The sequence below is a fragment of the Arachis duranensis genome, chromosome 2 (assembly GCF_000817695.3).
Source record: "Arachis duranensis cultivar V14167 chromosome 2, aradu.V14167.gnm2.J7QH, whole genome shotgun sequence".
Lineage (NCBI taxonomy): Eukaryota > Viridiplantae > Streptophyta > Magnoliopsida > Fabales > Fabaceae > Arachis > Arachis duranensis.
In genome coordinates, this window is record NC_029773.3 from 71,096,490 (window position 1) to 71,123,674 (window position 27,185).

General features: G+C 31.5%; 2 protein-coding genes and 1 long non-coding RNA gene across 5 annotated transcripts; 1 reads left to right on the plus strand and 2 right to left on the minus strand.

The window, feature by feature from the left end:
• Positions 1–4,953: 4,953 nt before the first annotated feature.
• Positions 4,954–8,461, minus strand: LOC107474932 (DNA replication complex GINS protein SLD5). Its single transcript, XM_052257562.1, has 6 exons — positions 8,167–8,461; positions 7,693–7,815; positions 7,129–7,212; positions 6,933–7,041; positions 5,461–5,551; positions 4,954–5,371 (listed from the first exon to the last, which is right to left on the minus strand). The coding sequence occupies exons 1-6, from the start codon at positions 8,341–8,343 to the stop codon at positions 5,275–5,277; spliced, it is 681 nt and encodes a 226-aa protein (XP_052113522.1). The 5' UTR covers positions 8,344–8,461; the 3' UTR covers positions 4,954–5,274.
• Positions 8,462–11,868: 3,407 nt separating this feature from the next.
• Positions 11,869–15,265, plus strand: LOC127744718 (uncharacterized). The gene is made up of 4 exons (XR_008005659.1): positions 11,869–12,941; positions 13,363–14,262; positions 14,340–14,528; positions 14,639–15,265. It is a non-coding gene; the product is annotated as an uncharacterized LOC127744718 (long non-coding RNA).
• A 3,599-nt stretch (positions 15,266–18,864) lies between these two features.
• Positions 18,865–26,769, minus strand: LOC107474844 (uncharacterized). Of its 3 annotated transcripts, XM_052257308.1 has the most exons (11): positions 26,586–26,769; positions 26,353–26,483; positions 26,049–26,185; positions 23,018–25,947; positions 22,856–22,942; positions 21,739–21,891; positions 21,330–21,493; positions 21,102–21,249; positions 20,562–20,684; positions 19,805–19,892; positions 18,865–19,354 (listed from the first exon to the last, which is right to left on the minus strand). In XM_052257308.1, exons 4-11 carry the CDS (start codon positions 25,727–25,729, stop codon positions 19,167–19,169), a joined length of 3,663 nt encoding a protein of 1,220 aa, XP_052113268.1. In that variant the 5' UTR covers positions 25,730–25,947; positions 26,049–26,185; positions 26,353–26,483; positions 26,586–26,769; the 3' UTR covers positions 18,865–19,166. The 3 variants fall into 3 exon arrangements, with proteins under 3 accessions (XP_052113268.1, XP_015949963.1, XP_015949966.1); XM_016094477.3 differs by having other exon boundaries at positions 26,353–26,769; XM_016094480.3 differs by lacking the exons at positions 18,865–19,354; positions 19,805–19,892; positions 20,562–20,684; positions 21,330–21,493 and having other exon boundaries at positions 21,107–21,249; positions 26,353–26,769.
• Between the last annotated feature and the right edge of the window lie 416 nt (positions 26,770–27,185).

Here is a 27,185-nt window from a genome sequence, read left to right on the forward strand (position 1 = left end):
ACTATTAACTACTAAGTAATATATATAATTTCACAACCATATTAATAAATTTATAATTTCTAATGGCATAAAAAATTATATTTTTTATATTTACAAACATTAAAATCTTTGTGATTATAAATATCTAATAAATATAATTATAAATCAAATTTTCATTCAAAATATAAGTATAAATATTCTCTCCAAAGCAAAATAAACATAATCCAAAACATATTTATAAATATTGTCTCCAAAATAACATAAACATAATTCAAAACACTCAATTTTTATCTTCATACTCTTGTAAGTTAGGTTGGGGAAAGTTAGATTTTAGAAAAAAAATTACAAAATACCCCCTTACTAAAAAAAACCTTAGTCCGGCAGGGAAGCCCGCCCCGCCCCGCCAAAATCCGTCAAAACCCACGGTTTAAGCGGTGCAGGTTAGGCGGACTTTTGCTATTCCAGGTCCCGATTTTCCAGCCCAGCCCGCCTTTTTTAGCGGGTTACGCGGACCGACCCAGCGAATTTAGGTTCATTTGCCACCCCTACATATGTTAAAAGTCTACTCTGTCAAGTCTGTTAAGAAATTTATTTGCTAGACCCGCACGATATATTGCGAATTGATTATAGTATCGTAATATGAAAGAGTCTGTACTTTGTAGACAAAAAATGATTTGGTACTTGATAGTTTATATTATCAATCCCGACTCATTTTAAGGAGTCAAAATATCAAATAGGCTATAAAATTTAAAAATATTTGCAAATATTATGAAAATACTTATATTCTAATAGTTTTAACAGTTAATTTTAATTAATATATATTATATATTTTTATAATTAAAATTAATAATTAAAAATATTAAAATATCAGTATCTTAATAACATGGCCATTTCATTGTGTATTGACGCAGAAATAAACTTTTCCAATTTTTTTAATAATTAAAATAATAAAATGCAATTTTTTATTATTAATTTCATAAATAAATATTAAAAAATATATTTTATTTTTTTAGTTTTTTTTAACAATTAAAAAGATATATTCTTGCATTGACGCGTCGTATAAATTAGTTCTGAACCTTCATTAGCATAAATTGATTGGACCCAACGTTTGCCACTGAGAGAGAGAGAGAAGTGGCCGGTATAACAATAAGTCAATAACTGAGTGAAGTGGACTGTTAAACGTGTGGGNATATATGCTCTCAAGCACTTTCCACTTAATAATTGCACTTTCCACATGATCCGAAGAAATGTATGGATTAGGGCCAGTTTAGATAAATAACTTAAATAAATTCTTTTGAAAAAGGAGTTTAAAACATAAGGACTTTTATTAAAAACAGCTTATAAATAAGTTATTTTGTGTTTGGTTTTTTAGTTATAAAAGTACTTATTTTAAAGTTGTAGCGTTTGGATAAATAATGCAAAAGATAAATTTTTTTTATAAAAGAGAATGAATATTAAAATAACCATGATAACAAATATTTTTCAATATTAAATGTTGATTTTACATAACCTAATCACTAATATTGTGTATGATATGGTAGGTGAAAATAAAAAATAAATATAAAATGCGTGTCAATGTATATTTTATTGCTGTTTTTTATTTTTTATTTTTACTCCTATTAGAACTCTCTTCTCCTTTATTAAGGTCAAGAACTTGTTATAATTAACTATGAAAATAATAATAAGCTATAAAATTACATATGAAAAAAATAAAATTAAAACTGAAATTTCATACCACACTTGAATACAAATTTAATAATAAAAAATAGTGATAAAATGATAAAAAAAAATACTTAGAAGGAATATATGCAGTAAGTTGTTCAGATGTAATATTGTCTGAAAATGTGGTGGAGGATCAATACTTCCATCAGATGTTTCATTACGTAAAAATGGTGAGACTTGGAACATTGCGTGAGAATGATGGTAGAAGGCCAGTGCTTCTAGCAGACCTTGTGTGAAAATGGTGATGAATGGTCAGTATTTTTCATAGAGTCAAGAAGGAAAGTATATTTTTTTTGTTTTAAAATTAATTTTTTGTAAGTAAGTGGTAGAATGACTTCTCGAGAAGCAAGAAGTCATATATTTCTACTTCTTCAAAAAGTTACAAATTAACTTTTCGGGAAGTTAAAAGCTTTTTTTAAAATAGTGCCAAATACATAGATTGTGACTTTTTATATTTCAAAAGTTAAAAAAAGTAGCTTCTGCTACTTCCCAAACGGGCTCTAGATTGGACTAGAGGAGACATAAATTTTTATTTTTTTTAAAAAAAAAGTTGTGGTGAATGATGTACTTGCATAAATAAAAATATGATTCATGAATCGAATAAGGAAATCGAAATTATATTAGGCTTGACTAGTTCACATGGCTGCTGTATAAGGAGAGAGTAGATCTTTTCTGGTGAAAAAAAAAACTGAATGGTATTTAATATAGGATCTCACTTTTTATTGTTCTCTTCTATTTAATTTTGATCTCACTTATAGAATTAAAAATGAAAGATCACATTTTATTTCCTGAAGTGTTAAAAAAATAGAGAAGATCCCTTTTAAAATTTTATATCATAAAAATTATATAATTTCTAATACAAGGCAAGCAAGAAGGTGAAGAAGCACATCAGAGCTTACCTTGCACTACACTACCATCTATTTATTCATTTATTAACAACAGATATTGAATAAGATTTTAGATCGTCTTTAAGATATTGAAATATAAATTTAAAAATATAAAATTATATTTAATAAATGAGATATGAATGAAAATATTGTGTCTTGGGATATTAAATTAATATATTTTATATTTTTTTGATAAAAAAACACAATCTTCTTTTATTTTTTTATTATCACTATCAAATTTTCATAATTATATCTTTTATCATTTTACTTTTCATTCTAAATTTTAGATGAAAAAAATGAAAATAAATTAAATTTTTTATTATTTATTCTATCTTATATTTAATTTACCGTCAAATAAAATATAAAAATATTAATTTTTGTATCTTATCATATTCTCAAAACTAAACGCAACTCTAAGGTAGCGTTTGTTTGTAGAGACACGACAGAACAGGACACTGAGACAAAGACAATAGGACAGAGACATTAAAAATTATATTTTGTGTATCGTGTTTGGATACGATGGATAGGACACTAATGTAATGTCTAGTATTATGTTTGGATACACATGGACAAGACTAAAATATTATATAAAATGACTAAAATAGCCATGTGATTCCAAATTTTTTAGTATAAACTAATTTAATAAATAATGAGAGTACGTAAGAGTACAGACATTGGAAACTTGAAAAAAATATTTGAAGTAGTCAAAAATTTTAATAAAAAATTATATAATAGTATTTATATTAAAATAAAATTTATAAATATAATTATTTTTTTTAAATTTATTATTAATATGTAGGAATACATATGGTTAATATTAACAAAAAAAATCTGAGTTTGATTAATAAAAAATTTTATTTAGGTTAATAAGCCAAATTAATTTTAAATACAAAATCAGTTTTAAAAAAAGAATCCATTTTTAAATGGAAAAAAATTAATTTTTGCACATAAAAATCTATTTTTATTTAGAAAATTAATTTTTTTTATCTAAAATTTTATTTTTCTTTTCAAAAAATTAATTTTTCTTTAAATTATATAAAATCAATTACAATTTATAAATTATTTTTTAGCATTTTAAAATATCAATTTTACCTTTATAATATTTATCTTTTAAAAGTCTCCAGACTAATTATTTTTGTTATTATTTTTATTACAAATCAAATAATATAATATAAGGTTAAAATGATGTTGAAGTAAGAATGATAAGAAAAAAGAAATGATCCAGTCCAATAAAAATTTTTATAAAAAGGAGAGAGTACCTGAGAAAAAAAAGAAAGAAAAAGAACGTAGAGATAGAAAAAGAGCATGGAGTAAAAAAAATACTTTCTGAAAACAACGCAAAATAGGAAAAATAAGAAAGGGTAACAGTGGAATAATAAAAAATAGCACCATGGACAAAAAAGAAAAAAATTCATAAAAACAGTCCGTGTCCCTCTTTCAAATTCCGTGTCCATCATTGTCCTTCATAAAAAAGTAGACACAAAAGTATAAAAAACTGTCCCGGAGACAATATGTTCAGTATCCATGTCTTTGCTTCCAAACACTTTTTAAGAATATACTGTCCATGTCTCCGTGTCCTGTATCCGAAAACAAACGCTACCTAAATTCTTGAGCATTTTAAAAAAGAACACCATCAACACAGCTAACAAACCATAAGAACCTCAAATTTAATGTTTGTCTTTTTAATTTCTATCTCTTAATCTTTACCAATCAATTTTAATCTTCCTTCTAAACACAACTCAAGAGTCCTCAATGTTAAGTTGTTAACACTTGCCAAACACTAGCAATCACCTAAAACAATATGAAGTAATGAGCAGGATAAAGACAACCAAGAAATTTGCCGTAAATATAAATGTATCATATTTTAAGCAAAACAATATGCAACCAAAGTTTTTACTAGAATTTTATTGCCTTAAGCCCGAATTATATGACAAGAATCTTTAGAGAATTTAAATAAATCCCACCATTTTATATCATTCGATTGCCGTGGCAATTTCAGGCAAATATCCTAATTACAAAAATGTTCACAATCTATAAAATTAAATATGCATTATCTATCTCCAAAACTACATGATTCAGTTATTTCAAGGTTAATCGACACTAAATTAAAACTTCGAAAAATAAAAGCCTACAAAAGAGAATGAATCCTCTTAATTTTTTTCTTTTAATTAATGTCGTCAAGTGTGATTTTTATCATCTAACATATTTTTATATGTTTTTTCTTAGTTCTACTTAAAGAGTATATGGTGAAATACCATACTTTAATATATATCAATTGAGAGGAAAAAATTTTGAAAAGATCTATTTCTCCTAAAAAGTTATTCAAAACTCAAAGAATGAGTATGTTGTATAAGAAATACTTGCATGATTTGAAGTACATTTAATACGAACTTCAAGAACATTTAGTCATTTACAGATACTCATTCTTAATTTTTTTTTTAATATAACTTTCAAATATTATAAATGAAAATAAGTTGCTATAAATGTTCATGTAGCACACAGTCAAACTTCAAGCTTCCTTCAGGAGCCTTGTTGAATTCAACCAGGTACAATGTACAATTAAAGTCCGGATTTTCTTCTCTTCCTCAAGGTGTCATAGAATCAGCTCCATAAATTCAAGTCTTGGTAGGAGACAATTGATCAACAACGGGGAATTTCATGAACATCAATATCCGAAGTTTTCATATCAGAGAAGATCAATTTTCCCACTCTCCACAAGTGGCTTTATTGATTTGTAACATATGAAGTAAAGGACACCCGGCTCCATCTCAAAGAGCTTCGACCTGCCACCGAATCAGAAAATTAGAACAATTTTGTTAACCTTTTCCTAAGCAGGGAGAAATAAAAAGTCATGAAAGGGTAAGAGAATTGCCTGTCTTCAACAGGTCCATCTTCAAGTTGAATGCCAGAGAGATACTCTTTGCTTCTGCATAAGACGAATGTGTCTAGGCGTGGTTCTGGGACTGAAAGATAGAAACGAAACAACTGAAAACTAGTAACCAGTTATCATGGCAATAATACATGGATGGTAAGAACCAAAGCAAGATTTCCAGTCTAAGACTTCAGTTAGAAAGAGAGACAAAAGGGAAATTCAAAAGGGATAAAATGTAAGAGAAGGTGAAAAGCCTCTATTGTATGATTCATGGACAAGATTCAACTGATATGCACCCCAACCCCAAGGACTTCTCCAGAATGCTGGAGTAAATAAATAAATTAGAAGAAAGCTACATTGAATCAAAGTTCTAGACTCATTTGGTGAGTTTGATTGGTTTTTTTGGGGAAAAAAACGTATTTTTTATTTGTTTAAGAAGATATTTTTATTAGAAAAAGCAATTGTGTTTGAAAATACAAGTACTTTTTCTAATAAACAATTTATTAAAATGTTCTTAAAATTTTGCTGTTTTAAAAAAGCAACATGTTGCTTACTTAAAGTAAAAATATTTTTCTAAAAAATTGTATCCAAGCACCTTTACAATTATATAAAAATACTTTTTTCGATGAAAAAAAGTTTTTTTCCCCTCTTCAAAAAGCCAATCTAAATATCTTGATTATCTTCCTTTTGAGCAAGAACTGTGGGCTAAGAAAATTTGTTCCACTTCAACCATCAATGCTTTCAAGGACTGTTCTAAAGGGCCATATAGCTGGAAACATTGAAGGTAACCATTACACAAAGCCAACAGTTTGGAACCATAGGAGAAGTTCTTCTCAAGGGTTCAAGGCCGTTCCCTTATCAGTATCTGATTTGTGGCATTGGTCAAAGATCCAGAGGAGATGCTCTGCAGGTTCGCCGCACCTCAGTCGGTGCTGAGAATCCTAAGCCATCATGTTTCAAACACTGGGACCTGGGTGGATACCACTAAATTGCAGGCTTGTTACTCTCCATCTTTTCAGCATTAATCGTTTTCTCCTAGTTACATGACTACATCACCTTGATGATAAGGTGATTCTTTAGGGAGAGAATAATGATAGGTACCTAATGGGGAATTTGGCCAATTAATAACTGTAACTAATTGCTGAGTTGTCCATAGTGCTCTAATTCAGGTTTTCTCTTTCTATTATTTTCTATTTCTGAATTAGTCCAGGGATTAGTATCACAACATTTCTCCTATTTTTCTGGTTAAAATCCCGTGGCATCCTATCATCCTCATACTCTGAGTTTCATGTCTTCACTACAATAAATGACAAATCTTTCGTATTATCAACCAAAACACTAACAAGGTAGAAACTTATCTCATTACAGACTCAAACTTTTCAGGCAAAGCAAATTGGAGTGCTTAACAGCCACAAAATGGTCCAAAAAATGATGAAATAACATAATAAATAACTTCTAGGATGGTAAATTACCCATGTCATCCTCTTCACTTATTACAGATTGCTTCTCAACGGATTGATAATTTTCAGGCAATTTTGAAAGCACACTCTCCTCAAGATGATGTTTTAGGTCATCTATGCACCTGCAACACGAAGATTTGTTAGATTCAAAAACCGAAACAAGCATGGTATCAGTAAGCATATGTATGTGGATTAAAAGAGAGCCTTTCCTTGAAGCGAAATCTTTCTCCCCTTTAGATAACCTATTCCATAGCTCGTCACTTTTTCGAATGTGGAACATGTATTTTTCAATCTGAAACAAAAACATGATTACAAAAATTAAACAAAATGCATTTCTAATGAGCACAGCAGCAAGTCAAGTCTATATTCACTGCTCAATGAGTGTTCAAATATTTTAACAATCAATCTTTAGTTCTACAACTGATTATTCTCAACACCTATTATAAGTACAAGTGAAGGTTATAATTTACATAGACATCTAATTAAACATTGCCATATCAACAAGTATCTAACTTGATGGCAATGTAAAATCCTTTATACTATAAAGGCAATTAAACTCTAATGATGGGGAATATAATATTTACTATTAAAGGATAAATATATGGTAAAAGAGAGTCCACGCAAAAAAATTAACAGAAATCAAGTTGTAGACTAACAGCTACTGCATATACTTGAGCTTGATTCTGATATAAATTTTACTGGTTCACACACTTCATATGCTACCTAAGAAACTAATTTTGACATAACAACCATGATAATAGCACATGGTTACCTTCTGTATGCGGATCCGAAGATATGATCTCAAGAGAAAGAGGGTCCTATCCAAGTCCATCTGATATAAAGACAACGAAAGCGGGTCAGCACCACTGGTAGATTTCTCATCCACAGTTTCTTCCTGCAAAAATGTAGCACTAAATTTTAAAGAACAGAAGCCAAAAAATTGTTCACAAAGAAAAAAAAATATTTTTTTCCTGTTGCAATTAACTAGCAGAATTCAATCTAGTTAATATCAAAACTTTATTCACATGTTTTGAAAACCAAAATTGAAATTTACTTCAGTCAGCAACGTCTCAGGAGAAAACAAACAAAACAAAAAAGGTTTCAAATAATAGAATCCCTAATAACAACACACTTAATAAAGATTCAAATTTTCATTCAAATTGAAACAGGCATAAGCATAAGAAAACAAAGGGGGATGAAATTAGGGTTCACCGGTGTTAGAATCAAGAAAAGGAAAAAAGTTTACCATCAATTGAAGCTGTTCGGTGACGCGGCCAACGAGATCGAAATCGTAGCGGAGAATCTCGGGAGCAGCCTTCTCGCTACGCCATGCTCTCTTGAGAAGTTCGACGTCGGTGGTTGACAAGAGAGCCTCATATTCGTCCATGGTGGGCATTGATCCTTCCATGCTTGAAGAAGCCATTTCATCAAATAGCACTCTCACGGCACCAGCAAGAGCAATGATGTAGTGATTTTTGGGTATGTTGTTGAGTGATGAGTTTGAAAATTGAAACTTTTGTTGGCGCTACCACTCCATTGCGTTGCCGCCAAAAATAAAGTGTCGCCATCAGCCACGGGTGGGGAACGGTTGCCGCTAAAATAAAATAGGAAAAATAGGATAAATAAGAGAGAAAATGTTTAGAGGAATGCTACATTGTTAATTTGTTACATATTTAAGTTAAGTGTTTTTTTATAAACTAAGTCTAATTAAATTAAATAATAAGACTCAAAATAATATTAGTCATTATTTTTATTATGTTAAATTAATTTAGTTAAATTTATTAACAAAAAAAATTTAGATATATAATATTATTCAAATGTTTAATATTTGGTAAACAAATTATATTATGCACAAACGCAAAGATCCAGCTACTCTAAAATTATTTAGTCATTTTTGAAAAAAAATGAGTTAATTTACACTATTATTTATAAGATAATAAGCTCATAAATAATAAATGTTACAAATTTAAAAATGATTAAAGTATTATTTTATTATTTTACTAACATTGTTACTTTAAAAGATTTTTTTCTATGGGTAGACATAAAAAAAATTATATTATGCGTGAGTGTTGTTATTTTTATTTTATCAATTTTTTTTATAAAATACTCTACAACCAAGTGTGTGTTTGGATTACAGTTTATAAACGAAAGTTTACATAAAATTAATTTTACAAATTTAGATTTTAATGAAAAATAAGTTTGTATTAAGGTGATTTATATTTGGCAATCTTTATATTAAAATGGATTATAATAAAATAAATGTTGTTTGGATTACACTACTCAAAATCATTTTTAGATAAAAATTACTAAAATAGTATTTATATACTAAAATAAAAATAATATATAAAAATTGACAAAATATATTTTTAATTAAAACTAACAAATATAAATTTTAAAGAGTACTAAGAATAATAAAAAAATTAAATATTTATCTTGGTAGTGATTGAAATAAGTCAAAAAAAATTTATGATTTTTTATATAGTATATTTTTAGTACATTTAGTACTCTTTCTTAGTATCTTATAATTTATTATTATTATTATTTACAATTAATTTTTTGTTTAATTTACTTTACCTAATAGAATCAATAAAATTATATAAAAAAATAATAAAAAATAATATAAAAAATCACAATTATAAAAGTGTATAATATCAAATAAATAATTAATAAAAAATAAAAATAATAAATAATAGAAAAAGAGAATTCATATAAACAAAAATAATAAGAATTTCATAAATAATACAACAACGTGCATAAAAGATAAAGTTGGCATATGGTAAATAAAGATAGAATATTGATGACTAAAAGTCCGTTGGTGAAACGCAAAAGCTCAAAATAGTTGCTTCTTGTAAACGCTGCGTTCATGAATAAAAAATTTGCCAAACTAAAAATTGAAACTTTTAAGAAGCTTTAGTGTGCTTCTTCTTTTCTAACAAATTTGTCAAACACACTCCAAGTAATTTATCCAATCAAGTCCAACTTCTTTTTCTTCCTCTTTCGTACACCGATGCTACTTCTTTTTCTTCTTTTTCTTTTTTTTCTCAGTTTCTTTTTTATTATCATTGTTGTTGTCACCACCACCATCGCTACCACTTCCTCCTCTTCCTCTTTCTTCCTTTTCATTTGAATTTATTCTCCTCCCTTCTTTTTCTCCATCATCATCGTCGTAGTCATCGTCATCGTCATCGTCATCATTATCACTATCGTTACAGTATTCTTTTTTTCTCCTTTATTCTTTTTCGTTGCACATGTAAGATTTCAAAAAATATACAAAAAGAAATAAAAAGTAAAAACATACAGTATTAAGGAAGATATTTTGGTGTTATTTTTATTTCTAGCAAGAATTTCGTCCAATACGTGTGAATATATATTCATTTAACTAAATAAGATTAAAATACATGTTCATTCATGTCTAATATGAGAAGGAATACTCTTAAAAGAAGATGTAAGAGCAAAAGAAAAGAAAAAAAAGAAAGAAAGAAAGAATAATATAAAGCAAAAGAATACAACATTAAAGAAGAGATTTCTAGATTTTGTAACAAAATTTTGATGTTACAATTATGAAATTTCAATGCTATTTTTGTTTATGGTAATAATTCAATCTAATAAGTGTAAACATATTTTCATTCTGCTAAATAATAATTCAATCTAATAAGTGTAAACATGCATTCATTCATTCTCATAATTCTCTTGTTTTACCTTCATAACAAGAATAAAAATAAAAAAAAATCAAATAGAAAAAAGACATACATAATACTGAAAAAATACTAAGAAGAGGTGGAGAAAAAGGAAAAAAATACACCAATAGCAAAATAATAAAAGAACGACAATGATAAGAAAATATGTAAAGAAGAAGAAGAAACACGAAGGAGAAGAAGAAGAACGCAAAAAAGAAGAAGAATGTGAAGAAGATGCGCGGAATATGAAAAGGCAACGTGTCCACAAGCGCTAATAATGAAGTTGGTTTTTGTTAAGTTTGAACTAATTTGGTTGGACTTACTTGCCAAAAAAATTTGAATATGTTGCATTACTCTATTAAAAAAAGGATAAACTACTATTTATACCTATGAAAGATGAATACGCTAACATTTCTACTAGATGAATGCAATTAAAGTAATACCCATCAATGATGGGCTTCGTGTGTCGAAACTACCCAAGCATTAGTCTGTCGTTGACTCTGTTAGTAATCCTTCCTATGTTGCACGTTACGTGATTATATATGTGGCAATTTTTTTAATTTATATTAAAAATATAATAACTAAATGTTATCTACCTAGACAATTTAGCCTTGGGAATTAGAAAGGCAATTTAGATTCGCGCGTTTCATAGGACAGAGCTTAAAGCCCTAGCAGAGCTAAGTTATTCATCTTTTCTATTAATCTCCGTCAATTTTAATTCCTCATTTTCGTACGCCGTAAAGAAGGTTGACTTCAAACGAACTCGTGCCCATGATCTTGAGTGAGTCTCTCCGCTGCAGAGGGCACAGCTATTGTAGGAACATCTGAAGCTGTTCGTGGTTATTCATGGAGCCATTTGCAAGTATGTAATTTTTCTTTGGGTAGACTACTTTCATTGTTCATAAGTGAGAGAGCATCTAAAGTTTGTTTTATCTCGGTGATTTGATTAGGGCTTCAGATTTTTTGTTTGATTAGTTCTGAGTTTCTGTTGTTTCATTTAACTAGGTTTAAGGTTGTTACATTAGTGATTTTTTATTGTGTGTATGTCGTTGTACATATAGAGTTGTGACGAGGAATGTTCCAATAAAGTTAAATCTGGTACTTGAGGCTGAAGTTGGGCCTGGGCTAAAGGCCTAGCCAACAGTAGGAGTCCAAAATGAAGAAGTCCATCATAACACCACATGCACACAGCAACTAAAATTGACTACCCAAATACCAAATGTGACCCTTATAATCCCAAAGTTATTCTTCCAAGCTCCAAAAGTGACCAGCCAGCAACCACAAATACCATCAACCCCCTCCCAACCATTAGGAAAACCTATTTTAAATAGTCATCCAACACAGATATCAATCTCTGATGACCAAATCCCAAATCAGCAACCAATTTCTGCAGAGTTAGTTGCTCCTACCCATGAGGCAGTGACATCAGTAAGTGTTGACCCCAAGTTTGCCCACATGTATTTCAAACACTGCAGTGCTCACACAGTACACTCCAACACCTTGCTGTGAACAAGCATCATAAGATACTGCATTCAAACTGTAGAGGCAACACCAAATATCAACTCAGAAATTGGTGAAGGGAGTCGTAAAAAGAGAAAAAGAAGGTCAACTGCAAGACCTGACCTCCACCCGATGTCTAAACCTTCATACCTAACCCTAACCTAAATAAGCCTCTATCAATTTTTATCCCTGTTGAAAGTGAAGAATGTTCAGATCTAGATGCAGGGTACCACTTCTATAAGTCAGAGGAGCTTAATTCCCTCCCAAGTGATGATGAAGATAGTTAGTCTGCAGCTTTTCGATATGGCAATGCAAATGCACCAGTTAAGGAGGTCAGGCTAGAGTTAGCTATGGAGTTTGAAAATCTAGACTAATTCCAGAAAGTAGTGAGAAAGTTCAATATCAACTTGGGCCGAAGTATCTTTTTTCCAAGGATTAATTCAACAAGGTGTAAGACAATCTGCTATGATGAGAATTGTCCATGGCAGATTACTATGCCAAGAGCATTTTCTGTTTAGTTTTCAGGTGAAGACCTTTGTGAATGAACATATCTACAGTAGAATGAACAAGAATAAATCAATAGATGAGAAATGGGTTGTAGATGAGCTTGAGAATAAGATCCAAGATCAAGCAAACATGACAGTAAGGCAAGCTGAGAATTTCTTCAAAAAGGAATATGATGTAACTGGGAATGAGCGAAAGATTTATTGAGCTACGGGTAAGGCAAAGGAGAGGATTGAAGGGTCTGAGATAGCACAGTATGCAATTCTGAGGGACTATGCGAATGAGATGTTAAGGACCAATCCTGGTTCTACTATCGCTATCAGCAATAATTATGTGGAAGGTACATGGTTTTTGTTCAAAAGGATCTACATTTGTTTGGATGCTTGTAAAAAGGGTTTCTTAGCTAACTGTCGACCATTCATATGATTGGATGGAACCTTTTTAAAAGTTATTATGGAGGACATCTGTTGACGGCTATTGGTCATGATGCCAATAACCACCTATATCCAATAGCTTATGTCATTGGAGTTTGAGTGCAAGGATAGCTGGAAATGGTTTTTAGAACTCCTTTGAAAAGATCTAATTGACCACGATATAAATGGGTTCAATTTTATGTTGAACATGAAGACAGTGAGCATTAGTGATGTCTTTTATAAATTAGCTAATTAATGAGTTAGTTGTTTATTATTTAGTTAATAAATATGTTTTTCATATTAGATACTTGTTTATTACTTACTTTGTAATTGGTTTTGTGCATGTAGGATCTCATACCCGCTATATTAGAAATGAATCTTAGAGCACATAATATGTTTTGCGCTATGCACATTTGGCAAAATTTCAGGAAACGATGGAAGTATATGGAGATGAAGATGACTATGTGGAGATGTGCCAAGGCCTTAATACCTCAAGACTTCAACTTCGTAATGGATAGATTGGGAAGGGTTAATCCTCATGCATGGGATTATTTGAATAGGATACCCTCACACTAATGGAGTAAGTCAAGGTTTAGTGAGTATCCAAAATATGATAACTACACTAACAATATCTGCGAGTCATTCAACTCTAGAATCAAGAAGATGAGGAAAAAGCCTATAATAACCATGTTGGAGGAAATTAGATGTTATGTGATGAGTATTATTGCCACAAATAAGAAGGCTTTAGTCAATTATTGTGGGTTGATCATTTCTGTACAGCAAAGTAGGTTGGAAAAAGAAAAAAGGGAAAGCAACAAATGGAGACCACTACCAACAGGAGATGACCCTGAAAACATATATGAAATTCAATGCTTGTCACACAAGGTTATGGTGAACTTAGGTAAAATGACATGCAATGGCAGATTTTAGCAACTAACTGGATTGCCATGTAGGCATGCATGTGATGTCCTTGCATATCAAAATAGGAGGCCCAAAGAATATGCTCACAACTGGCTTACTATGGGTGCATATCATAGCGCTTACAAATTTGTGATCCAGCCTGTACCTTGTCAGGAGTATTAGGAGCATGTGAATATGCCTCCAGTACTACTTCTAGTGTATAAGAAACTAGCAGGAAGACCTAAGTTGACCAGAGACAAAAGGAATGATGCTCCCAAAGACTTGGAATTAGATCTTTATAGAGAAAAATAAAGATACGGTGCTATCACCTACAAGTATTACTTATAGGTATATAACATGCTTCTTTCGGTTAAGGTACTGTTTATTTGTATTAATACCTTCTCACATCCAATTGTCTATTGTAGAGTGGCCACAACAATTGTAATTGCACTAAGAAGAAGGAAGCAATGGCTGCTGCTGCAGGAGGGCAGCCTCTAACTCAACAACCAGGTGCAGAAGACCAACGTGAAGCTGATTTTGCAGATGATGATGAGGCAGATAGGATTCAAGAGATGTTTTGAGAGAAAATTTTGGAAGCTGTTGAAGCGACTAAGGTAACAACAACTCAAGTACCAACTCAACCAGTAATATTATACCCTTTCTTGTGTATTATTTCTGTTATTTAACTGTGTACTTTAATTGATGCTTGGTACATTTTATATAGGTATCTCCTCCAATGCTACAACCTACTACCGCTCCAATTAATCCTGATCCAATTAGGCCTCCAAGGATGAATCAGCCATTTAAGCCACTAGTTGCTAACAAATTCCAAAAAAAGAGAAATTTGAAAAGACCACCTCCAAGTACTCAATATGTCAACTAAGCACAACCAACTTTTCAACTACCCATGAAGCCACTAACACCAAATGCTCAACCACAATCTACTGTCACATCTCAAACAATGCAAGAAATATCTCAAGAAATTACTAGTAGGTTCATGACTTTCATGTCAACTCCTACTGTTAGAGGTTCAAATGCAATCAAGTGGCCCCAACCAGAATTTAGAGCACCAGCAAGACATTGGTCAACCATTGCAACTATTAATGGAGGATCAAGTGGAAGTAACAACTTCGCACCAAACCCCTGAAGCACCTGCAGTAGCTTTAGGTTGTTTATGATATTGACAATAAACTTCTTGCTATTTATGTGTGGTTCATTTTTTGTTGAAGGATTTGTTTCATGACTAGACTTCTTGCTGTTTATGTGTGGTTCAACTTTAGACATCATATTATTTTTTAGTACTTTTGCTTTGGCTTATCACATTGAAAAAGATACGTTACTCTTGCCTCTTTTGGACAGATAATGCGTTAATTTTAGTGCATGTATGAATGTTCAGTTATGCTATATTAGAGTTATTGTGTTGGACTTGAAATTGGTTCACATCATTCTGTAAATTCAGGATAATATTGCCCAACTCTATATATATTGTGACTATATGTGACAATTACCGTATATAATAGGTGTTAATTTGTCAATTATTACATCGGGTATAGGTATTTTTGTCAAAAAAATCAACCATCACATACAACAACAACCACGGATCAAACAAACAAAGGTTATCGAATTATGCATTGCATTGCATTACTATCTTACACATAGAACAATATGCAACTCATATCCTCATTCAGAGATAAACACTACAAACGAAATTAAGCACCACAAACAAAGAAATGATGATAAACCACACCCTAAGTCTCACAACTTCAGTTTCAATCTTTGCTATCTTGATGAGCATCTAAAACTTAGCATTAATTTCGTTACCATCTCCACGCTTCTTGCTTTCATACAAACATCTCCTCAAATCCTCCCATTATCCTTCAATTTTGTCTACTCACACAAAGTAGCTTCAGTCTAACGTATGTGAAAGGAAAACTATATAAGAACGATTTAGATACCGATTAAATGGGAATAGAATAAAATGTACAAGCATTTACCTTCCATTGGAGACAACGGATGAACTACCTCCCAGAATTCATTGAAGTTCCAAACTGCAGCAGCATCGCATCTAACCCACAAAAGCATCTCTCATCAAACATCTTATCTTGCTTCCTCTTTGAAATTGAGCTCCCAGATCAACTGCAACTCTAATTCAAAACTGGGGTAAACAATTTCGCATTGACATTTAGATGTGTGCCTCCAATTTTTCAAGCTAGAATTTCTGGTTTGAATGATTTTCTGGATAAAGTTTAAAAATTTGAGAAATTTTTGTGTCTAAGGTTGCTTATAACGCTCACATTACTCAGCATGCTATGCATGAAGACTTTATTTGCCACATAATCACGTAATGCCACATAGGAAGGATTATTAACGGAGTCAATGGTAGACTAACGCTTGGGCATTTTTGATACACAAATCATTGATGGATTACTTCAATTTTCTTCATCTATGGGTAGAAATGTCAGATTTTTTTATTTTTATAAATTAAATAAATATAATAATTATCGAAATAAATAATTTTAAAAATATTTACCAAAATAAATACTCCTCTCTTATCTCATTTACATTATAAACGAGATGATTTTGCACGTATTTCATTTATAGTGTAAACGAGATATGTGTGTTTTTTCCATTTTCGTATATCTCGTTTACACTATAAACGAGATATATGTATTTATAAATAATTAAATATAATTTTTAAAAATAATAAAAAATATTAATAATATAGTTTGAATCAAACTTTTAAAAATAGAATATTTTAGATAACAGAAAAGATGGGCGATTTTAAATAACAGGAACATAAACTGTCCATTTTAAATAATAGAGAAGATTAATTGTCCATTTGAAATATAATTTAAATATACTCCCATACAACAAGCAAAATTTAAATATATTTCAAATTTTTATATACTCACATACAATAAACGAAATTTGAAATATAGTTATATTTAAATTATATTTCAAATTTTTATGTATTCCTATGCAACAAACAAAATTTGAAATATATATAATTTGAATTTAAAAATTAATACTCAAAATTTGAAATATATATAATTTGAATTTAAAAATTAATACTCAAGAGAGTATATGAAAAATTTAAAAATTGTCAGTTATAAATAATAGGATTAATAGTGGGCAGTTAGAAAACGTGTTTACGTGATTTCACGTAAACGTGTTAACATGTTTATTTTAAATGGATAATCCATCTTGTCTGGTATTTAAATGTACATAAAAATTTTTAGATTAAATTATGATCCAATTGGATTGATTTAAATTTGAGAAATAAAAATAATTGTTTGTCATGATGTTAGGAGAGGTTAATAGAAATAGTGGGAAGAGAATTGAAATAGCTATCTCCCACGGATTCAATTCTCTTCCTACTATCCCATCAACATTTCTTAACAATTGGCAAACGATTATTTTTATTTTTCAAATTTAAATCAATCCAATTGGATTATAATTTAATCTAAAATCTTTTATGTACTCTTTTTTAGTACTAATTGATCAAACATATCCATTTTAATCTTTTCTACCAACTTTTTCATGTACCATTTGCGTGCTAAAAGTTTGGATTATTAATATTATTAATATTTTTTATTATTTTTATTTTTTTTTAAAACCACATGTATCTCGTTTACATTATCCCGTTTCCACCGTAAATATCTCGTTTACACTATAACGAGATATACATGTGTCGCGTCCACCTCTCTTGTCTCGTTTACACTGTAAACGAGATACATACAAAATTATCTAAAAGAGAAGTATTTATTTTGATAAATATTTTTTAAATGGTTTATTTTCGTAATTATTATAATTAATTTATTTATTAAAATAAAGAAACCCTAGAAATGTTCGCATCTTAATTTTTTTATGAGTAAAAATGATAGTTTATCTTTTAAAAGATTATAACTTTTAAACACTTATTCAAAAATTATAACTTAACAAGATGTAAGGTGGATTAAAATTACTTGTATAATGACTAAATTAATAAATGATTAGAAGTCTTAAATTATGTTTTTATTTTTTTATAATTTCTAAATAAAAAATTGAATTTTTATTATTTGATGTTTCAAAGGTAATTTAAATTTTTTTTATCATTTTATAATAGAATTAATTGATATGCATGTTATGGTGCCAATATTTAATTTAAAAATATAAAAATAAATAATTTTTAAATATTTAAAACTTACCATAAAAAGTAAGTTTGACAAATTCAGCACCGAATTCATAAACACAAGAATTTACCATTAAGTAAATCTCCTAATCATTATTAAATTAATGTATAACATCTTATAGTCGATTGAAATAATTTTTAAAACCTAAAATCAAACGAAACCAAAGGATATATATTATGTTCGGTAATTCACCTAGCATTTCTCTATTACGTTATCTAAATCTTATTAATATAAATAATTACTAAATTCTAAATACATTATTGATATGGTTTTAATCTTTAAAACAGAAAATACAACTAAACTAATTGATTTTTCATAAAATAAGAGTAAAAAAATTTCTCAAGAAATAGTATAAAAGTTGCGCTTTTTATTTTTGTTATTGGGCTTCCAATGATATTTTTAAGTAATGTGGAGAATTTATGTTTCTTTTTCATGTGGAGAGCTGAGTCGAATTTGTAACTTTTAAATTGTTTTTAAATATACAAATCTAAATCAGATTTAATTTTTTTTAAATATATAAATCTGATCCTAAACCCTAAACTCTCAAATTTGTATTTCAGTCTTAAAAAAATTAAATATGCAAATCAAACTTTTTGATTTGTGATTTGCTTTACTATAGGAGAAAAAAAATTATTTTAACACAAACTGAAAGACAAATCAAACCCTCCAATTTGCATAATATAAAATCTGACCCTCATATTTTTTTTTTTTACCGAAAGTCCAATTTGTTACTTAACCAAAAAAAAAAAAAAAAAAAAAAAGGGAGAAAGACCAAAAGGCAGGAGAGAAAGGAAGCTCACATTAACAAAACATATCTTACAAGACACATGTCTCTGTATTTACACTAGAGCAACCTTACTCTTCCCTAATCTTTACTCTCTATGCTGCTGGTAGAGTTTTAGATCCTGAACCAAGCAGAAAATTGACAGATACAATCTACTATACCATGATCTCAACCTCACATTTTACAAGAAGAACAAGCTAGTTTAAGATTTCACAGCTAGCTGAAAGACAAGAAACACTTGCCACCTATTTCTAATAACCAATGAAGGTCTTGGTAGTGCAGAAAATAGGCCTGCCTTATCTGTCGTGCCTGACAACCCCTTTTGCTTGAAGCGCCTTATACATAGATCGTAACCGGTTAGTTATCTCGGTGAACGATGGGCGACTTTCAGGATCACGCGACCAACAATCTTCCATGAGTTTCTTCCATTCAGGATCACAATGTTCTGGAATAGGTGGTCTAAGAGTGTTCTTTACAATCCCCCCTATAAGCATGTCATCAAAATGCAAGCGGACCAAGAAGTTAGTCACAACTCACAATTTCACAAAGCATATTTTTTCCAGTGGCAGATATGTAATATCATTCCTTTCAAATCCATCATAATCATATCTAGGAAGAATGGAAACAATCATTTTAGACTCGAAGAACAGCTAAAAAATGATTGTTATATTCTCTTAAAAAGAAAAATAATTAATTCGAAGTTTGGTTCTGAATAAGCCTAGGCGTGAATGTCACGCACAACGTTTGGCAAGTTAAGTTTACTATAAATTTGTCCAACCCTTTCAACTTTGAAATTCTACAAAAGAACTATATCAAGAAAGCAATGGTATGAAAGACATACCATAGGAATCAAGAAAATAAACTTCCAAAACTGCATAAAATGATCATCATTAACTATTCTGGAAAAGAAAAACTGTAGGGGCATGAATCTTACCAATAATGGCACCATAATGCATATCTGCATAAGGTTCCTCACCAGTCAAGAGCTCCCACATTGAAATGCCGAATGAGAAGACATCAACCTGAAAATTTCATCCACTATCTAAATGCCATCAAAAGATTCATTGACTCTCAATGTTGCTCAAATAATCAAATTCATAAAAAGTAGTGGATTTCTGCTGCTTCTTTTTTTAATTTGATTTAGTCATTGAAGACTTAGGGCTGTGTCTGGAAGGGAGACTGAGTGACAGAGACTAAGAGACTAAGGCTAAATTAAGTCTCTATATTGTGTTTGGTGTAGAATGTATTGGACCGAGTTATGTCTAAGTATCATGTTTGATTTAAAATAAATATGAAGATTGAGTGGTAGATTTGGAATTTGAAAAGTTAAATGATAGTATTTTTGAAAAAAAATATTATTAAAGTTTCAATTTCTAGTCTCCAAAATTTTAGTCCCTTCTGTCTCCACTTTCTGGAGGTACTAAAAGGGACTGAAATTTGTGTTCTGAGACTGAATTTTTAGTTTCAGTCTCTGACTATTAAACATAATACTGAGTTTCAATTCCCGTCTCAGTTCTAGACTCTGAAAACAACAGATGTTATAGAAGGCAATAATAAAGATTCAGTTTAAAGTTGCTAGTATTATAACTACAACAGCATCATTTGATCTATGTAGTTGATCTTAAAAAGTGACAAATGACTTAATTGTTGCTTTGGTGAGATGCAATATAACAACAGATGATGCAACTGACCTTTTCAGAAACCCTGTTGCTACTGCCATTCAACAGCTCTGGTGCCATCCAAGGAAGGGTTCCTCGCACACCACCAGATATCAGGGTGTTCCGCTTAATTCTTGATAATCCAAAATCTCCAACCTGGGAAAACAACCGATCAACAAAGGTTGCTGAAGGAAACACATGGTCAACTTAGGCGCACCAATTCATAAATTATAGCTTTAGAAAGTTGTCAGATATTGAATTCATCAACAGAAATGGATTCATCACTATATATTGGCATTTAAGCTGTTTTTATGGAAAGTTTGTCTTCCTTTTGTCATCACTATAAGCATCCTCATTGTCCTGCATTAATCATTATTAACCAGATCATATGCTTGAATTCAAAGTTCCAATTCTACTTTTGGGTTCCAAGATCTGCTTTTAACTTTCGGAGCCCTTATAAGCTCATTTGAATAATAAAAAGGAAGCATAGCATTTTACATGTCGAACAAGCTTTATCATTTTATCTCTTAACTTTATTTGAAATGAATGAGATTTTGCTCATAGAATTCTTACCTTGCATATGGGTCTTTCTGGATCCCTTAGATTGACAAGCAAATTGTCACACTTCAAATCAAAGTGAACAATGTTTTTGGAGTGCAAATATTCCATACCAAAAGCCGCATCCATGGCAATTATTAGCCTTTTACGGTCATCTAGTAATCTGCAGAAATAAGACCCTATATGCATAAACAACTATAAAAACAAAATGGCGTTGAGAGGAACAAGTAAGAAATAAACTACCTATCTTTCCTGATGAGGACATGCCGTAGGGAACCATTAACCATATATTCGGTTACAGTTGCCAATGTTCCCCCAGCTGCATCTGGTACTATCCCATAAAATGCAACAACATTGGGATGGTGAAGATTTGAAAGGATTTGTGCCTCTCTCCAAAAATCTTTAGTCTAACCAAGCCAAGAAACATAATCAATGTAAAGAGTGATTTGCTTTGAAGATTTTACAATTTCCACTTATAACTAATTTAAAAATTTTGGAAAATCAACAGGCAACTTGGAGATTTTGGCAACTTAAGGGGTTTGTTTGTAAGTCTATGAAGACGGTTGCCAACAGTAAAACAGAGATAAACATATAAAACATATGATAGATATACATAACAAATATTCAAGAATAATTTCCATCATAGACTCACCAATCGTTCTCGTTCAGAAGGTTTCCCTCCAAAACAGCTCTTCTTAATCCTCTTTATAGCAACATCACTTCCCCGCCATTTTCCATGATAAACAGTTCCATAAGTACCAGATCCTAACTCCTTAAGTTCTTCAAGATCAGCACTCTTTATTATCTGAATAATAATACAAGTCAGTTATAGCCAATAGGAAAACCATATTATGTAAAGCAGAAAAGCATTAGGAAGATGTAAACTACTTAGCAACAGCGATAAGCACATGAATAACTCATGCTTTTAGGAGAGATAGCTCACAGCAAGGTATTAGCGCTTCTTCAATATGACATGTTTAATTTCAACACACAATAAGATGGGCCTATATATTGTCTACGTATCAACCCCAAAAAAGGCTATTGAGTATTGGGGAGGTCTGTCAGATATGAAGTCATTCATGTGCCTCTACACAATAGTTTAAGCTTTTGAAAGATGATTCACAACATTGTATCTTTTGTCTCTCAATAACAAATTTATTCTTCTATTGACAAAACAAAAAATACAGTGTTCCAACATGGAAGTGTTAATAAAACTCTAATCATGAAAGGCATTAAAATTGGTTCAGAAATGAAAAAATCAATGCTAGTTTAAGAAAAGTATGTATTTGTTGGAGTTTCCTGGCTAAAGCAACCATGCAAAATAAAGAACAGTAAAGTTGTGAAAAGATAGTTCCAGTGACCCTCTTATGCACCCCACGAACTCTCAAAATGTTAGGTTTTAGCTGACTTCCCTTTCTCCCTCCTCCTTAACTTCCTCTCAAGTCTCAACAACCCTAAAACTTTATCAATTAATCAGCTCTTGATACAATTTTCCTGTCGTTGGCCCATTCCACTTTTCTTTTCCCTCCATAGACCATTTAACTCTGACTTTAAAGAAAAACAATAACAGCAATTATTTCTCAAGTTGCTCAACTAAAAACAAATCCTCTAGAAAAGAATCAGAAACGAATATTTTATATACATAGATGGATGTGAAAGTGTATTTGAAGGTAGCAAGGTTTAAGTAGCATGTTAATAAATCACAGATTCTGATCTTGAAACTTGTAAAAAATGAAAACCAAAAAAGGAATATTTCAGAGATGAAATACCTGCAGACCATAGATGCTCGCTTCCATTTCTGCTATCATTGCGTCAGAAAGGAAATCATTTTTGTCAGCTTCATCGTATTTAAAATCCTATAAATGAAGAAAAAATATTCAGAAATATGAAAGAGACTAGCCAAAAATCCAATTTGATTTTAGTTTTTCTACCTCAGGTTCAGAGTCTGCGATGATGCTATCTCCCTCTGTACAAGACAAGGATACAGGCATACATCCGTTTACATCCACAATTGGGGGGATGGATGCAAATGTAGAATGAATGACTCGAGGAACGACACCAGTCACATCTTCTACAAGCCCAAATGGTTTTGTTTGATTAACATCATCACAGTTTCCTAAATTTTTTGATAGTCCTGGCATGACATCTCCAGGTTTTGACTTTCCAGCAAAGTGCCCCCCAATAACTGGAAAGATCTGGTCAGTACTGGTTATCAAGTCGTCATCAATAAAAGAAGGAACTTTGTGGAAATTAGTGTTGTTTGGAATGTGCTGATCATTTGTAGGTGAATTTGAACAAGGACCGGGATCATTATGATGTACATGATACAAAGAAGCAGTGCTTAAAGTTGAAATTTCATTAAAACAGGCATCATGGCAACTCATGGAAGGTTGAACTTGCGAAGCTTTACAAGAAGTAGGTTCGGTTGACAGCTCACACGTAAGATCACCAAGAGATTTTTTGTGGCAAGAGGTTTCTCGACAGGTTGGCACTGAACCATTTAACTTGATGTTTCTTGTCAATGCAAAATCAGATCCTTGTCCACCATTCACACCTTCAGCAACAGCATATTTCTTACTATTTATAGTACTTTGGCTCATGTCCTCAGAACTTAGCTCCCAATCCTTTTGCATATTAATCTTGGCATTCAATTTATTAGCAGGGAAGGAATCCAGAAGATTCAATTCAGTCACGTGTCCCAGATGAGCAGCAAGTGATTTCCCTTCATAAAAGTTGCCATTTGTTTCATCAAAAGGATTCTTTCCTTCAATTATATTGATTTTTTCTGAAGTTAAAGAATTGTTCTCAGCATGCTTCGCCATAAAGCTAGATCCATTTACATCAGATTGAGGCACAGGATACTTTTTTCCAATTAAAATGCTATCTTTATGAATTCCATTCGTTCCTGATGATTCTGAATATGGAGAAGATGATGTCAAATCCTGCCTTCCATACAACTCAGAAGACTCAATATTATTTGGTAACTTACTTTGTAATTGAGGATAAAGGAGACTGGAATCTTGCTGGAGCTCAATAAGATTTCCTTGTGAGAAACTAGACTGTAACATGGAAGATGGCTGAGCCTTTGCATGGTTCAAGGAGAAAGAGAGGACAGATCCTTCTTGTGAGCAGTAACAAGACCTTGTTAAACTCTCATGCAACTGTGGATCAGAAAATGAATGAAGCAACCCAAAAGGGGGATTGTTAGTACCACTAGATTCAGCCTGTTGAAAGTTTGAATTTTCCAGATATGAAGGGGTCACAGATTCCTTGTGAGGACTGCAGTTGCTAAATTGACCTCCAATGTGCTTCTTTGGTGGACAAACATCATCACGTTGACAGGGGAGACTTTCATTTAAGAGATTCAAAGTTACTTGTTGGGGGTATCTGCGATCAGCAGGGCTTATGGGGGAGTTCTCAGGTTGCAGCTGAGCAGTAATAAACGATGCATTGCTCTCAATACTATCTTGGCATGAATTATTACCAAGCAACTGTGTATAACCCATACTTGAACCTCCTCCCTTAATTCGAATAGAGGAAATTTGTGGAGATTGATTGTTGCATCTGTGCATAGTAAGAGAATCATTAAAACTTCCATCTGCATTCAAAGCATGAATACCACTGCTGGCTTCCACAGGATAAAAGGCATTGAGAGAATTTTTCTGTAAACCAGGTGCATTCAATTGACTTGCTTCATTTGTCAAACACTGCCCAGCACTATTTCTAAGAGTAGGCCCTGGCATGCCATTCACAGCAACAACATATTGGTAATCAGGATCACTCTGTGGAATTGTGCTTGCCACGAATGAACATGCCTCATCAGATTCACCCAAGGGAATTAAAAATATTCTGAGTCTTTGTGAACCTTCATTTCTTTCAAGCCCTTGGTATTCCTCAATCATATGTTGAAGATCCTCATCAGACGAAACAGATATCAGAGAATCGAGATCCTCCCCAGGAAGTTGATATCTGATTGTATGAGGTTGGCTGCAAATACCGAAAGTCTTCTTCATAAGCTCTTCCCACGAAACATCCTTCTTAATGGATATCATGCGGGTCTGTCCCCCTACATATCTGAGTTTTCCATCACTAGGCCTCGGTAATATTTTTCCATCAAAGCTGCACAGAAACTTCATTCTCCCATTCCGAGAGTCATCTAAAATTGAACCAACATGACCATTCAAATGCATGGATCCATTCTGCACAACAGATGACACACGTGTCCCATGATCACCCCACTCATCAATTAATTCACCAACAGTGACAGAAGCCCCATTCTCCATCTCATGAGTTGGCTCTTTCAGAGATATAAGGTCACTTACATCTGACCTCTGAGATTCCAATTTCTTCAGCCCCAAAATATTAGTAAGACACTCATACTTGACGTCGCCATTTTCTCTACTTTGTGCTGCTCTATTTTCACGCATTTGGGATATGTCACGAGGAACAGGAATTCTTCTAGAAGCAACTCCATCATTAACAAACTGCACAGGAAATTCTTCCCCTGCCCTATTATTGATATTACTACGTAGATCCTGACATTTATTAGAAACAGTGGCAAATCCTGGCTGGAAGTGTGGCTTTGAGAAACCAGGATCCCTCCCATGATTGTTGACTAACAGGTTCTCCGCCTTATGCATCATAATAAAAGTTTCTCAACCGGTGAAGCTTCTAATTCTTCTTACAGAATGATGGCTATATAAGAATAATCCAAGGAGTTAAGTAATTGCTTAACAACTCAAAAAATTTAAGCACAATTTCCACCCTATTAAGATCTGAGTTCTCAACTCAACAAGTTTAATAACATCCAATCACAAATTCAATTCCAAATGCTAGCTGACACTTTTGGAGAAGCTGAAAACTGCATCAAGAGAATGAATAGATCATGTAGACAACTTAAAATCCAAGAAGTGATAGACCAACAAAAAGTGTTAAAAACATTCCAACTAACTCCAACTTTACCTTATTGTATAAGCACACGTGTAACTAACTCTTATGGAGGTGAAGAGCAACTACAATAACCTAAAGAATAATTGCTGCAAAATTGTTGAGCAAATCCTTGATCAGCAGCAACAATCCGAATCAGCAAATTCTAACACCTTCATCAACATTGTAAAATCCAACATGATCAACCAAAAAAAAAAAAAACTAATAAACAAATAAATAAAAATGAGAACAAAATAAAAAATTCTAGCAGTGCATGCAAGAAATCAAAATATAAATCATTCAAAATTCAATACTTTTCCCTTCAGATTTAAAAAATTACCACAAACTTTGAATGGCCTCTGTATTTTTTTTCCTCTGTTCTTCTTCCACCTCTGTTTTTCCACCACCGAATTCTCAAATTGCTCGCAGTTGTAGCGAACCGTGATCGAATCGGGAGTGGAATTGAGGCTTCTGAGAGAGAAACAGAAAACGAAACGGTGTTGGATCGATGAATCGAAATTGAGACAGAATATTTTTTCCTTATGAGAAATTGTTGAAAAAAAAAAATAAAACCACAAAAAGAGAGTAACGTGGCTTGCGCATGCAGGGTTCAATCTGTGCCGTCGGAGAGAGACATTGCCGAGAATTGTGCGGGAAAATATTAAAAATGAAGAAGAAAAGGGAAAGAAGAAAATTGAAGAGAGAAAAAGAAAAATTACGAAGGCTTTGGGATCTTATTCAAGCTCACTTGCTTCTATTTTTTTACGTGGTGAACTCTCATTCATTATTTGAAGTTTGAACACAGTTTTTAAAATATTGTTTTTTTTATTATTTATTTATTTATTGCTTTTTTAAACAAAGATTTTTTGTTCGATTTTTTATCCTATCTTTGTCTTACTGGCATCAATTATATTGTGCTTGGTGTCATTAAAATAAAGGGATTATATTATTTGAGTTATAATTCATTAACTTTAAAAATAAAATTTTTAAGGGTATGAATAACAAAGTTTGTTATCTCTAGCGTGATATCATATTTTTCTAAAATTGAAAAAATTTATTTAAAAAAAATATATCTATAACTTTATCTAACAAACTAAAATCCCGGAATCAGTTATGCTGTTTCCTTCTCTTCACACGCACCAAACTAAAACTAAAATCACCTTCTAAATTTCT